The following is a 14,852-nucleotide window of genomic DNA, read 5'->3' as shown; positions in this document are numbered from 1 at the left end:
GTGTTAGTTATGTTCCAGATCATTTCCTCCTCTGATCAAATATCTCTTCACTGCTGAAACACACCCTGCCAGAAAAAAACTCAGGAAAGAAGTATGTGTCCATCTGTCTGTCTGCCTGTCACTGTGCATGAACATGTTTACAGGAGGTGTGTGTGTGTGTGTGTGTGTGTGTGTGTGTGTGTGTGTGTGTGTGTAAGAGAGAGAGAGATTGAGCAAGCTTGTCTGTCCATCTTTGTCTTGAGTGTGCGTGTGTGTATGTGTGTTCTTCGGACATATCCCAGCATCCTCCAGCATCTATAATGAAACATAACATGATAACACAAAACCCTGTGTGTGTGCGTGTGTGTGTGTGTGTGTGTAGCTTGATGCTAACTGACAGCTTAAGCCTGAGGCAATGTATAGACTGAGGAGTGATGGTGTGTGTGTGCAGATGCACATGAGCAGTTTGGCATGTATGTTTGTGTTTGTATGTGTGTGTTTGTGTGTGTATGTGTCTGTCTCAGTAAATGTGTATTTGTGTGTATGAGTTTTTTTTGTGTTTGGGAGAGAGATTAGAGCTCAAATATTTTAACCTGCAGTTCCTCTAATGGCCACTTCATGATCATTCAAAGAACAAAATATTGAAGAAATAACATCTAACTGAAAACAACATCAGCACGTATTTTTCCCACATGAGGTCATAGTTTCAGTAATTTATTAACCCTTTGAAACCTGGATTGACATCAGTTTTGTTGTGCTGCGTTTATTAACAAGCTATTTCACCCTTTGAAACCTTGAAGCAAATTGGTTTGATTCCCTTTAAAAACATGACTAAAAAGACAATGAGCAACTTGGCAAGATATGTCACACAAATTGCGAGAAATAAGGAAAAGAAAATGACCTGTAAATTGTGTGTGGGGGGGGCAGAAATTATTTAGAAGATATAGATAAAAATAGTGAAAAAAAATCCAGGAAACTATATTTATTATGATTATTATTGTACTATTCTATCTATTTATGATCCCGCCCCCAGTCTCTTTTCAAAAATGAAATTAGAACATAACATAAAAAAACATCTTTTATGGTTTACTTCCTTAGGTTTAAGCAATAAAAGCACATGGTAAGGTTTTGAAAAATCATGGTTTGGCTTAAAATAAGTACCTTTGTTACCAAGGTAATGTTATATCATGTGACACATGTTACATACTTCACATGACATAGCATATTTAACAAACTAGCATGGTATGTTGTTATAAAAATAACAATTCATTTTTTATTTAAAAGTTAACTAATTTAAAAGTTACCAGTGCGTGACAGGTGAGTTTTTTTTTACCCCTCCATCTCCCCTTCCGTGACTTTGCAGACTTTCTCATTTGTTATAAGGTGAACTCTCAGCTATAAATTGATTGATTCATGCGAACAATCCAGGGCTCCCCACCAATTGATTTAACCTCTCACAGTTATTCATTCAAAGAAAAAAATCAATGCTGTGAACATTGGTGAGTTGACTGTTTAAAGCATAAATAAAACTCATTTACTCATGACAGACAAGTTACTTACTATTAAACCTTAATGATGATAAGTGGGGTGACAGCTGTATGAGTTAAAAGAAATTACATTGATTAATTTGTTGAGTACATTTACAATAATATGAATCTTCTGCCTAAAATTATATTGCTGTAACTTATAAATTTCCTGGAATTTTTAAAAATATGTAAATGTATTAGGGATACACGTTAATATCGGCACGTCATCAGCATAGGCAAATATTGCCTTTAAAATGTAATATCGGAATCGGCCAAGATGCAGATTTCTGCTGATGTGCATCTGCACATGGGATACCTGCAAAAAATCCAATTTTGCATCCCCAATATATATATATATATATATATATATATATATATATATATATACACACACACACACACATACATAATTTTTATTTTTTTCCAAGAAAGCTCTGACATTTGCTACTAACAACATTTGATGTCTGGTATCTCTTTCCCTGGAAAATAAAAAGACACTTTTTGATCAAAGTGTCAAACCAAATAATCAGACAGACAGTGTGACAGTGTCTTCATCAACGTATTGATCGACTTACCAGGCAGTGTCCTGTGACGTCATGGCATTGTGTAGCGTGTCTGTGACAATGACAAGCTTCACACACACCATTATACAGATTCCCGTTGACCCTACGAAAACCTGGAATACATGCCTGAAACATACACACAAACACACACACACACACACACACACACACACACACACACACACACACACACACACACACACAGATAGAAAGACAGGAAGACAAAGTTGTCTGTTGTGTGTGGAGTATTTACTGTGCAATCCTCTAATTAGCACCTCTAGAGTGTTTTTATGTGTGTTCAATTATTTGTAGGCTTGAGTAATAAAAGCTTAATGTTTGTTTGTGCATCAGTCAAGACTGGAGTAACAGTAAATCAGCTGCATTCTGAAATTAAACACTAACTGGACGTTCATATTTGCTTAGGAGGCTTGAAATGCAAAAACAGATATGATTCTTTATTCAATCACGCCATACTACAACACATGTACTGCGTGCACATGGAAATCATGACAGGAAAAACAAAGAAAAATCCTCAATGAGAAATGTGGTCTCCTTGACGCTTAGGACTCCCAGAAAAAGCAGATGAAATTCAGCAGCGGCACTTGACAATCCTCAGGCTACATTGTGTAGTCTACTGAGACAACGAGAAACAGTCATGACTGCTAGTGATGAAGACAGAAAACTAATGCGCGAGGGGAAAGCACCTGTGTTTTAAGTTGCCCTCGTCAAGTGGACTGATAAAGCATGGTCACGTAATGTCCCCATGTGATGCCCCACTATACTTAACATTAATGTAATTAATTACACATGTCAAGTAGATGGTAATCTGCATGAGAATTTTTGGCAAAACAAAATCTGTTTTGATAATCATCCGCTTCTATTGATCAATTTGACCCGGACAGAATGATCACTGTGAGAGTCCACTTTAATAATGTTTTGCAACAATGACTGAAAAAATACATTTTCAGCAATTGCACACACTGTGATGAAATCTATTTATCTAATCTACAAAAGAAATTACCCAGATGCTGACTTTATATAATGATATTTCACAATTAAAATATTTTGGTTATATTTTATCTGACATTACAGCACTTTACCTGTCTGCTCTTCTCAGAGACTGCTTTTTTATTGATTATTTCAGTTAAAGTTTTAAATTGCAGGGTTGTGTTTGGTGTGTGTGTGTGTGTGTGTGTGTGCGTGCGTGCATTTACCTCACAGGAAGTGCCTGCATATCCAGGAGGACAAGAGCAGTTTTCTACAGCTAATGCTCTCCTCTCTCCTCTGGTGGAGGGATTAGCTACCTGCATTGAGAATGAGTGAAGTCTACATGCACACATGCACGCACGCACACACACACACACACACACACACACACACACACACACACACACACACACACACACACACACACACACACACACACATCAAGCATAAACATATGGTACATTGGTTGTCTGTCTATTTTTACAGTTTAACATCGTCTGCACTTACATTAACGGAGCTATTTGGCTGATTAGACTTTCAGAACTTTAACGACCTGATTTCTTTCTCTGAGGCAGAATTTACTCTCAGACAGAAATACTTTTCATCAATTAAACTGCTACCTTTATGTTATAGAAGGTTACAGTATGGTTATTTACAAACAGGCTATGAAAAAAAGAGCTGTCTGAGAGACTCAATTCTGATATTTCTGCTAGGAGTTTACATGTGTTGCTTTTTTATATTTTAAGTTTTGGAGTGTAGTGTCATGTATTGTAATGTATGAAATGACACTACGACTAAGAACATTTGCTAAGTCTAGTGTAGGCGTCGGCCACCCACAGCTGTAGTGTTAGGGTTAGCATGTGGTCCTTAAGCCCCACTCAAGAGGCTCCCTGTGGCCTTGACAAACTTTATTTTAACAATTTGATTTCCATTTATCATTGCTGGAGGCCCAAAGTAATTCTTACATGCCCCAGTGGTAAAAATGTAAAGCCTATACCAAAAAAAAAAAAAAAAAAAGTTTCAACATTTTGTCAACTAAAATGTGTGTCATATGTAATCAGCCGATCACCTTTATCTCTAAATTTTGCCAAACCTGAATAGTGCTGGCTAGTCAGAAGTCTGTCTTGTGGGGCTTGTTATGGTTTCCAACTCCATAAAAACGAAAAGACTCAGAGGAAAATAGAGAATTTAATAGTGACTTGACAGAGCTTTACTTTTACTGCCAAATCTGCAAAGTTTAAGTACCATTAAATCAAAAACAGCCCACTACAGAGTAGCCATCTTGTGATAAAACATATTAATGAATGCTCATTTAAAACTATCAGCGGCTAATCTTAACTTAAGAAGCTTTCATTATAAGACTCAGATATTTTTTGTAGCTCCAAACAGATTTTTTTTTTATTTTTTTGGTATCTTTTGGGTTTTTTTCCGCCAAAAATGGCTCTTTTGATACTAAAGATTGCCCACCTGTGATGTTATGTCTAGTATACGTTTTAACTAAGATTTTCATTCACAAAAAGTTCACAAAGCGCTATTATCAAGTGTTTTCCATAAAAGTACACACTTGTCATGGGACAATATCTACACTTGCATGTAATCACATTAAAAACAGTAAAATCAGTTCAGGTTTCCACAACTGATCAATTAAAGGGCACTCAAACAAACCACATATCCAACACATCATATCACATTCAGTGGATGATTAGTTGTAATTTTAGAGAAAAAAAAACAGCAGGATAAAATATTCTAATAATGACTATCTTGAACACTTTACCTAATGTATGACATCATTCCTTATTGTCCAACAGTAAAAAATGGAATAGTACATTGACATGTGTAGGGCTGCAACTATTTTCATTGTTGATTATTCTGTCGATTATGCTTTAAATTAATTGATCAGTCGTGTGCTTCATAAAATGTCAGAAAATGGTGAAAAAAATGGTGTTTCCCAAGGTCCAATATGACGTCCTCAAATTTCTTGCTTTTGTCCACAACCCAAAGATATTAATTTTACTGATGTAGAGGAGAAAAACCCCCAGATAATATTCAAATTTAAGGAGTTGGAATGTGAATTTTGCCTTTTTTCCCTGAAATAATTACTAGAACTGACTAATCACTTATCAAATTCGTTGGCAGTTAATTTAGTACATGACCACTAAACAATTAATCACTGGAGCTCTAGAAATGCATGTAATGAGTGTGTGTTTGTACCTGTACACAGCACTGGGCTCTGTGCTGTAAGAGGCCCGCACCATCACTCTGGTCACATTGGCCAAAACAGACAAGAAATCCCTCCGACTGATCGGCTGCGCACTCCCTGAAACCAGGAAGTGCTCTGGAAGGAGAGCAACATGATTGGTGCTCGGCGAGGACGGGTACACCGGCTGGCCAAACCGTCTGTCAATAATCTTGATTCCACCTCCCTGGCAGAGAAAGGAGAAGAAACATTTTTAGTTTGTGTTTTCTTTTCTTCTTTTTTGCAGTTCACTTTTAATTCCATAAATTTAGACAGCTGATATTTTCAAAAACATAAATACAATGTGACACCTCTTTCAGAAAGGACTCTGATATTCGACTGATCCAAAAGAAAAAAAAAAGAGGGAGAGAGAGTAAGAGTGAATGATGTGTCATTAGTTAATGAGCTGCAGTTTCTATCGACATTTTGAATGGACTGAATGCAAAGTGAATTGAGCCCGGGCCTGGTATCTGACTATCTCTTGTTGAGAACAGATCAATGGCATGTAGCGGCTAACACAGAGTGACAACTACTGATGAAGGGAGGGAGGGAGAGAGAGAGAGAGAGAGAGCTTACCATGCCAATAAACCATTAAATAAAAACTAATTGAAAGAGAGGAGATGGAGGGAGGGATAAAAAGACAGCAGGGCTGAGAGATGCAGAGATAAAGACAGAAAGAAAGACATAGACAAAGAAAAGAGGCAGACTGACAAGAAAAAGACAAAGTCACCTCAGGGGAAATTGTTTTCATTAAGTCTCTGAAAAAAACACTTTTAGTGTTTTTCATTTTCTCTCACTCTAATTTATCACACCTTTAAAAAATCAATTAAAGGATAATGTCTGCGCTTTCCCAAGTTTTTCTTATTGGGCAGAAATCCCATGAATAAAAAACAACAGTGCGTCCGTGTTCCTGTGTGGCTCTCAGCTTTGGACACAATCGTTCCCTCAAATGTTTTTCACACATATTTGGTTTTATTTTTTAAAGGAAACTACAACAGCTGGGCACTGTGCTTTTTAGCAAACACTGCTAACAGGAGTAGAAATTGCAGTTGTTGGGGACTATTTCAGCTGTGAATCAATACACTTTTGTTGAAAATCACTCTGCTACTGTATGTCAGGCTTTGACAACACAGACGAAATTTGTTGGGGTAAAAAACTGATTTACACAAGAAACATTGACAAAAACCTGACGTATCATTTAATTTGTTTCCTTTTTTTAAACCTGTTTCTAGATGGTTCTGGCAAAAAGCATTTTGTCCTACTGGCAGAGTACACGAAATATATAAGTTTACACAGGGTGTTTACAGGCATCAGACAACTACATTAGTGTTTTTAAGAACTTTTTAAGATTATCTTTAACCAAATATAAATTTTGATTAATTAACATTTTTTTAATAAATCTGTTTTTTTTTTTATTCAAGCAATGCAGGAGAGTATAAAGTGCATCCTGCCAACAGGTAAGTGCAAGTAAAGTAAGTTAAGTACAGATGCACTGATTTATCTGTCAATACCAGTGTTTGGCTGATATGCACCTTGTTGACTGCCTGTCAGTAAATACAATGCAAATAAAGTAACATTCACCGATGGCAGTGGCTAATGTTTGTCCTTTTTTGTGTGTGCGTGTGTGTCACATCAATTTTGCACAGACTAAAAGGCAAGGTTGGAGACTAAAAGCATCCCGTAATCCTCAGGACAACAGAGAACTCACTATCGTTGCATCAGAGGAATTGATAATGCTTCATTGTAAACAGCAAATCTTTGGTGAAATAAGCAGGAAGAGAGCAGCTGGTGGCCAGAACTAACAGCTAGTTAATGAAGTTAAACTTAGTTAAATAATGATGCATCAAAGTTCTCTTCAGTAAAAATGAGTATTGTGAGAAAATAAATTATAATGGTCTCGTAATGTGTTCAATGTAATTTTGTCAAACTTAGCTTTTATGATACACTTTTTATGATACGCATACTAAAAAGACTTCTGATGTAATTATTTTGTATTTTTTAAGATGATTCACATGTGAAAGGAGGTTATTTTAAAGGTTGTCCTTTAAATATGTATAATTGAATTTGTGCTTATTTAAAGATACTGCAATGAAGGGCTTAATTACAGTTCAATTATTTTATTTATTATGTGGATTTCTTTGTTTCCCTGACACAAAAGGGTAATAAATACCAACAAAACAACACTGAAAACAATGGTACTGGCTGTTGGCCAAATTATTTTCAACATCGGTATCGGCCGAGAATTTCACAATCACTCGATTAAAGACTTGTAACATGAGAGATGTGGACTTTCACATAGAAAGGCTGATCTCAATTACAAAAATTAATTGAATAATGTATAAATTAAGAAACATAAAATATTCATAATCTATACTAAAGACCTTACAAAGTCAAATTAAAGACAATTTTATAACTTTTAAGGCCTAATATATATGAAACTACCTTTAAGACTTTTAAAAGACATTCTGTGTTACTTTAGGGAACATTAAAAGTGAATTTGAAAACAAATCAAAATCTATTGTCTTAAGTGAAACAAAAAAGCTTCAGATGCAGTTCACTGGTTATTGTTATTTCTGTCGTGAACAGCTTGGTATTTACATGCTTTTTTTTTAACTCTGCCAGTGGAGGGCTGATAAAGTGGGCTGGAATCGGGAGAAAGACATGGAAGTCAACAAAGCCATACAGACAAACAAAGACAGAGAGATTATTGTCTATTCAGATCCCACATACTCACAATCGCGGCACGAGCGTCTTTCTGCGCTTCACAAAACCATGCAACAAACAATATCACAACTTGATGCAGATCTGCAGAGTAAACAGTGCAGGGAAGAGAAAGAAACTAAACGAGACAAAGGCTTAAAGAGAGACAGTGAAGAGGGAGAGAGCCGGTTGACAGTGTGTAGGTGGTTCATTATCGTCATCATTTGGAGAGGCTTTTTGTTGACAACAAGACCGACACTTGTCCTCCTCTCCTCCCCGTCTGTCCATCGGACTGACACGTCTTTAAATAACACAAGATCGTTGGACTGTGACTTTCCCTCCCCCAGCTTTCTTTCTTTCCTTCACTTTTTCACTTTTTTTTTGTTGACTTCTGTTTCCCTCTACTCTATTTTTTCCATTTCTTTTTCCTTCTTTCTTTCCTCTCTGTTTCTTTCCATTAGTCTTTCCTTGTTTCCTACTGTCCTTTCTTACTTGCCATCCCTCTATCCACTCTTTTTTCTTTTCTTTCTTTTCCATTTGTCCTTCTTTTGTTTCATTCTGCCAGTTATTTCTTCCTTGCCTTCTTTCTATTCATTCGCTGTTTTCTCTTCTTTCCTGCCTCTTCCTTCCTTCCTTCCTTCCTTCTTTCCTTTCCTTGTTTCAGTCTATCACATTGTTCACTAATGCCCTTTCTTCCTTGCCTTCTTTCTTTTCTTTCTTCCTCCTTCATTTTTTCCTTTCTTTCTCTCTCTCATTTCCTCCTGTACTTCCTTTGTTTCATTCTGCCACATCTTTTTTCTTCCTCCTTACTTCCCTCTTTCCTTTCTGTATTCCTTTTTCTTTCTTTTTTCCTTACCCTGTTTCATTTCATTCTGTTTATTTCTTTTAATGTTTTAAATTTTAAACACTTTAACACGACATTGATAGAAAGTTGTGTGTGAATTAACGGGATCGTTTCTGCAGATCTAACACACACACACACACACACACACACACACACACACACACACACACCTGTCTGTATTACTTGTGTACTGTGTGTGCGCACACGCACGCACGCGCACAAACACACACGCACACACACACGCACACACACAAACACAAAATGTTGTTTATGGATGTAGGAGATATAAACAGTTAACTAATAGTGCTGCTGCTTTGCTTATTGCTGCCATACATCATATCACAACCTGCTCATTATAAAGACATACAGAGAGGGGAGGGAGAGACTCTCTATCTGCATTTTTTATTGCTAGGTTCAGCATTTCTCCACCAGCTGTAGCTGCTTGTATGTGTGTCTGTGTGTGAGGGTGTGTATGCTTTTAACGGCCTTTATTTGCTACTCAATTTAGTGGTCTTACTGATGCAGAAGTCAGTGACTTGTGGGAAAAAATAAATAATGCTGTAGACACAAACACATAAACACACACACAGATTCAAATTCCTGTTCATGACCATTTGCTCCCAAAATAACAACAACGTGTTAAGTGTTAGGAAAGCTCCTGGTCATTGCCCTTGACCAAGGAGCTGCCCAGGGTCCCGGAGCTTATTTCACTGTTACAAAAGAATCTACTAAATTCACCAACAGTGTTTATGAAAGCATACATTTAAAAATAAAAACCCATATGTACCAGTTGCATATGTAAGCATGCCTTACAGGTCTTTATCTTTGCGTGTGTTTGAAAACTTACCTCTATGATTAGGTCAGGCTGTGAGGTGACTCTGATGGTGGTTTGTTCTTGTTGGTCTGTAGTATAAGACACCGTGTAGGACACATCTCCTCCATAAGCTGAGAGCTGAAGAGAGACAGAGACAGGTTATTGAGGACATGTGCACACATGGATAACGCTCTTCCATTGCTCTACAGGTGCTGGTAAAGCACTGAGATATGCAGCTATGAACCAACAAATGCAGAATAGAAGAATGCTGATTGCTATAAAACATGAATGTAAAAAAGCAGCTTTTCAAATTCTTAAGAAAAATTGACTTTGCTAGTGTTTGTTTTTAAGACAACTCCACATTGCATCATTAATTTGTACAAAAATAAAAGATCGACTTAGTCACGCAAGTCAGACAGTCACACAATTGGAAGTAATTTGCAACAAAGTCGACTGACCTATGCATGATCTAAAGGCTTCAGCTCATACAGTGTTTGCTTAAAATAGGTGCAAAATAAGAAAAACTTTTTTTCTGTGTTTAATACACATTTCAGCCACAAGAGGCCCAAGTGCACCACTACCCTGTACTCTAAATAGGGCTAAAAGTGTTCATGTTTTCTATTAGGTGAATCTAAATTTCTCCATGCAGTCCTTTCATCAAGTTTTGTAACATTACTTTCATGTCTTTCTTTTGGTTGGAAATGTATGTACTTCAGCCTCCTTCAGCTGACAAAATAAAAAAAGTAACTTAGAAAAATGATCCCGGTAATTTTTTTTCCCCACCTGTTTCACCGATGAAAAAAAAATGATTATCTTGGCATGATATTTTTAAGTCACAAACAGGAGAGAAAATAGTCTAGAACAGACTCAGAAAATAGATCACTGGAATTTGTTTCCTCATTTGCCTCTCAAGGCTCCCATAGAAACCTGATATTATAAAGTCTAAAAAAGTCCCCCAAATCCCACCATAGCATTAACATCTTTTCATTTACAATATTTTGTTACAAAAAATGTGACACCAATCTTTGGAGGGTAAATGTTTGTTTCAAGCTTGAATTGTAAATTATATGAAATGAACTACATATTTATTATGTAGATATGACTTTGACAATAACATTATTCTCAGGTGTGCGCTGTTTATTTAAGTTATATGTTACTCTTTTATGACAGGAGCAGCACTACTGTACCAACAGCAACAACTACTGCTTCTACTAATGACATTTTTCTTAAATAATTTAAAAGTAGGCAGAACAAAAATATGCTACAATCTTTGTTGTCTTGTGTGTTTCGGTGCAGCTTTTCTGTCGAGTCCACGGGATGAGCTTTAGCTGGAGAAACGCTGCGTCGGCATGATCCTAAAATTTATTATTCTGCTCCAACCTGAACAGTAATGGGTGGGAGAGCGAGATAATAATGCCACCATAAAAACAGAGAGAGGGGGACACTGAGGAAGAGGGGGAGAGGGACAGAGAAATAGAGCCTGAGACAGAGAGAAAGAGAGAAAGAGAGAAAGAGAGAGAGAGAGAGAGAGAGAGAGAGAGAGAGAGAGAGAGAGAGAAAGGGAATAAGAGGTGGGCTTAATGCCTCTATAAACCTCTTCCATTCTACATCATTACTCTCAGTTCTTAAACCGGGAGGAGGAATCACCCATTTCACAGCTGACTGAAAATGCACACACACATACACACTAGTGGGCATGGAGGTGTACTTGGGTGGACATTTTATTGACTAACACTTATTCTCCATCTAACCCCATTTGCTGATTTGGACTTCAGAAGACAGTAAAATCATAGTTTAAACCCACACGCTGCCTACACACATCAGACACTTGTGCTGCTCGACCTCCTGCGCCATTAGCTCATCCGCACTCCAGCATGGACTCTGCATTCACACTTTAGCCTCTCAACTAGCAGTGTAACAGCACACAAAAGTCATGGTTCGGTTCATGCGCTAGTTTAGCAGCCACTTTTTTAACCCAACACTTTTGCTCCTAACTTTCACGGGTTTAAGTTAAAGATCTAAGACATTTTGTACTCAATAGAAATATTTCCCTTAAATTTTGGTCACAAATTTGTTAAAATCCATGTAAGTGAGCACTTCTCCTCTTCCAAGATAATCAATTTAACTGACAGGTGTGGCAAATCAAGATGCTGATTAAACAGCACCATTACTATACAGGTGTGCCTTGTGATGGTCACGATGAAAGGTCACTCTGAAATGTGCAGTTTGATCACATAACACAATGCCACAGATGTCACAAGTTTGTGGCAAAATATGTGTCATTGCAGGAATGTCTACCAGAGCTGTTGCCCCTGAACTGAATGCTTATTTCAAGAGCAAAAGACATCTCCGATGTTGTTTTCGTTAATTTGGCAGTACACCCAATCTGCCTCACAACCGCACAAATCGGTTATGTTGACAAACTGCTGTCAGATCAAATTCCTGGTGAGGATGATGAGCATGTAGACAAGCTTCACTGAGATAGTTTCTGACGGTTTGTGCAGAAATTCTTCATTTTTTTGTTCTTATGTTTAAGTTTTGAGCAGTTTACCAGAGAGAGATTTCCCTTTACAGTTTAAATCTTTTGAATAGTTTTAGAGGTTAATCTACCCTGGATTTCACAAGAAAAAAAAGGCAAGACAAAATTTATGAAGCAGAAATAGGGTTTTGTTCTTCTTTCCTATATGTAAATATAAACATTTCATGATGGATTGTCCAGTAACACCTTAAGGGGTTCCTGGCCCCTGAGTTGAGAAGCTGTGGTTGACATCTGTAAGTGCTTAAGAGATCCTGCTTAAAAACCTGATTTGCATGTTTTATCCTTGTTTGTATTTCTAACTGTTGTGTTCAGTCACCACTCGGCAGGATATGAATGAAGAAGAGGAAGTAAAAGCTTCTCCTGTGTATTCTCAAGAACACTTTACAATGATGGAACTTGTACTTCTTTGTGGATGAATCTCTATCCACCAGTCAAACCTGAGTTTAGCAATTTACTTCCTTTGAAATTATTGACATTTCTCAGAAAAGTCATTTCTCTGACGCCAGCCACTCAACGTAGACAATAATCAAAGCTTTTGTCATGGGAACCTGATGTCCCATCTCTACCTTGGGGGATAGGATATAAAAGAAATACAACACAGGGAAGAGACACAACGGACAGAAAAGCGCAGCAGGAGAGGGGAAATTGTGGAAGAAAAGAGGGGAATTATGGGGAGTAGAAATGAAGGAACAATAAACACTCAGCCACACAACTACAATAGACATCAGCCGGGTCCCTCTGAGAGCTCCTTAAGCCTGTTATTAAATCCATCAGTGGCCAGAATGAGGAGACCAGGACATAATCCTCTCTGTTTAAACCCTAATCAAGCACGACACAATCTTCATTAAAGTGAACATTTTGTCATGGCCATGAGTGTATCACTTCATACAAGTCATTCAGCTTAATATGTGGGAAAAAATAAAGCATCAAAATATCCCATATCGCAATTACAGCTGTGTATCATATAAAACATTTTAATACTAGCACCAATGCCAGTGCCCTTTAAGTGATACCACTACCAGTAGAGTATTTTTTTTGATACCCTTTTGTGAATTGGGTGGCATGTAGTATAGCCATAGTTTTGAATGTTTTGTTGGCAACTCGATATGGTGATCCGCCAAATCTGCTGATATGCCACACTCGACCACACTCCAGCTCCCACACCAACAATAACAGGGCTAACTGTTAGTATCACACATCTAGCATTACCCAACATTTATGGGGATGTCCTGATCTTATCTCAAAGATTGGCATCAGGGCCAATTATGGCATTTTTTAACTGATCAGGATTGGCTATGTGAACACAGGTGTTTTTACTTGCAAGGGGTTTTATGCACAGCTTTGCAACAAGTACAGCCATCAAGAACTCTACAGCTCTCCATCTCTTCTCCACTCCGCAACCTGCCCTCCACAAAACACTACACACCATAAATGACAGCAAAATGCAATCTTCATTTATGTTATTTATGAGCACTGTTCTGCGCAGTGTAAGACTAGCTTGTGTTTCACTTTCGTCTGTGGCATGCAGAGTTTTACTGCACACGCAGGAGAGCAGAGGCGTGTCTAAGAAGTGGCCTGGGGTGGCACAAGCAGGAGCCACTCCATTATAATTGGCTATCTGCCCAGTCAATTTTAAATGTTTGACAAGTAAGATTAATGTTTGTGTATAGGTGAAAATTCGGTCTTAAACTAAACAATAAGCAGGAATGTAAGACACTCTAATGTTAGTAGGTAAGGGTAGTGGAAAAAATGTTAAATTAAAGCACTGCCAACGCATTTGCATGCAGTACTTCATGCCATATCCGCATATGTTATTGCTCAACTTTGGCCACTTTTGGACTGTTTAACAGCTCAGATATTAACCGAGTCCATGGTCATGATCATGGATTTTCATTGTTGTCTTTTTGTTCTCTGTTTTGATTGTGTTTACTTGTTTATTATTTTTATTGGATTATGCGCTGTACCAAAAATGGCCCCTTTAGGGACATTAAAGTCTTCTGAGTCTAAGTCTAAGCTCAAGCTAACTGGGCGGAGGTTGAAGTGACTTTTCACTGAGAGTAGAGCGACTCTAGGTACGGCAGCAACAGAAAGTTTGCTGATCCATCAAGGAGTCAGAGCGGTCCAGGATAACATCCCAGCGCAAAAAGGATCAAATGCAGGTAGCGTCTGACTGGAGAGGTTTCGATGCTACTTGGCTCTGAGTAGATTTTAAGATTGTACTGATTGGACTCTTAATGGCCTGTCTTCCTCTTACTAACGTACACTCCTTTACATACTTTGAGATGCTTGGTCAGAGGTCTTCTTGTCTGTTCCAGAGGCCTGGATGAAAACTATAGTGGGCCTGAGCGTTTTCAGTCAGGGCCTTGAGATTCTGGAACAATCTGTCCAAGGATATTAGGTCAGCAGAGTGAGTGATCTCCTTCATAAAACGTGCTTTTATCCGAGAGCCTTTCCTGATTTTACTTGAGTCTTAATTTCCTTTAAACTGCCTTTTATTTCCTCAGTTTTAAAATACCAAATTGTTTTCCAGTGCAAAAGTTTGTGCATCACAGGTTCTGCTGCATTTAGAGGGTTTTTTGTGTGTGCTGCAATCCAAATGTCCTCAAATTGACCTAAAATATCTCTGAAAAGAAATGAATATACTGATAAACATTTTAGTATCAT

The 14,852-nt window shown here is 37.7% G+C and overlaps 1 protein-coding gene across 2 annotated transcripts in view; it reads right to left on the bottom strand.

Moving 5' to 3' along the window:
* The window catches only part of lama2 (laminin, alpha 2), a 246,784-nt gene that overhangs the window by 132,334 nt on the left and 99,598 nt on the right, over nucleotides 1-14,852 (bottom strand). For both annotated transcript variants that reach the window (XM_088089255.1, XM_088089256.1), the window contains exons 15-18: nucleotides 9,683-9,787; nucleotides 5,267-5,478; nucleotides 3,283-3,394; nucleotides 2,081-2,194 (exon numbers count right to left, since the gene is read on the bottom strand). In XM_088089255.1, coding sequence (XP_087945381.1) covers nucleotides 2,081-2,194; nucleotides 3,283-3,394; nucleotides 5,267-5,478; nucleotides 9,683-9,787 — 543 coding nt within the window. The remainder of the gene's footprint in view (nucleotides 1-2,080; nucleotides 2,195-3,282; nucleotides 3,395-5,266; nucleotides 5,479-9,682; nucleotides 9,788-14,852) is intronic.

Source organism: Plectropomus leopardus, chromosome 16 (assembly GCF_026936395.1).
Source record: "Plectropomus leopardus strain MGB_pleo_1.0 chromosome 16, ASM2693639v1, whole genome shotgun sequence".
In the NCBI taxonomy this organism is placed as follows: Eukaryota; Metazoa; Chordata; class Actinopteri; order Perciformes; family Serranidae; genus Plectropomus; species Plectropomus leopardus.
Note: the sequence above shows the minus strand (reverse complement) of the source record. Positions and strands in the feature narration are given on the sequence as shown.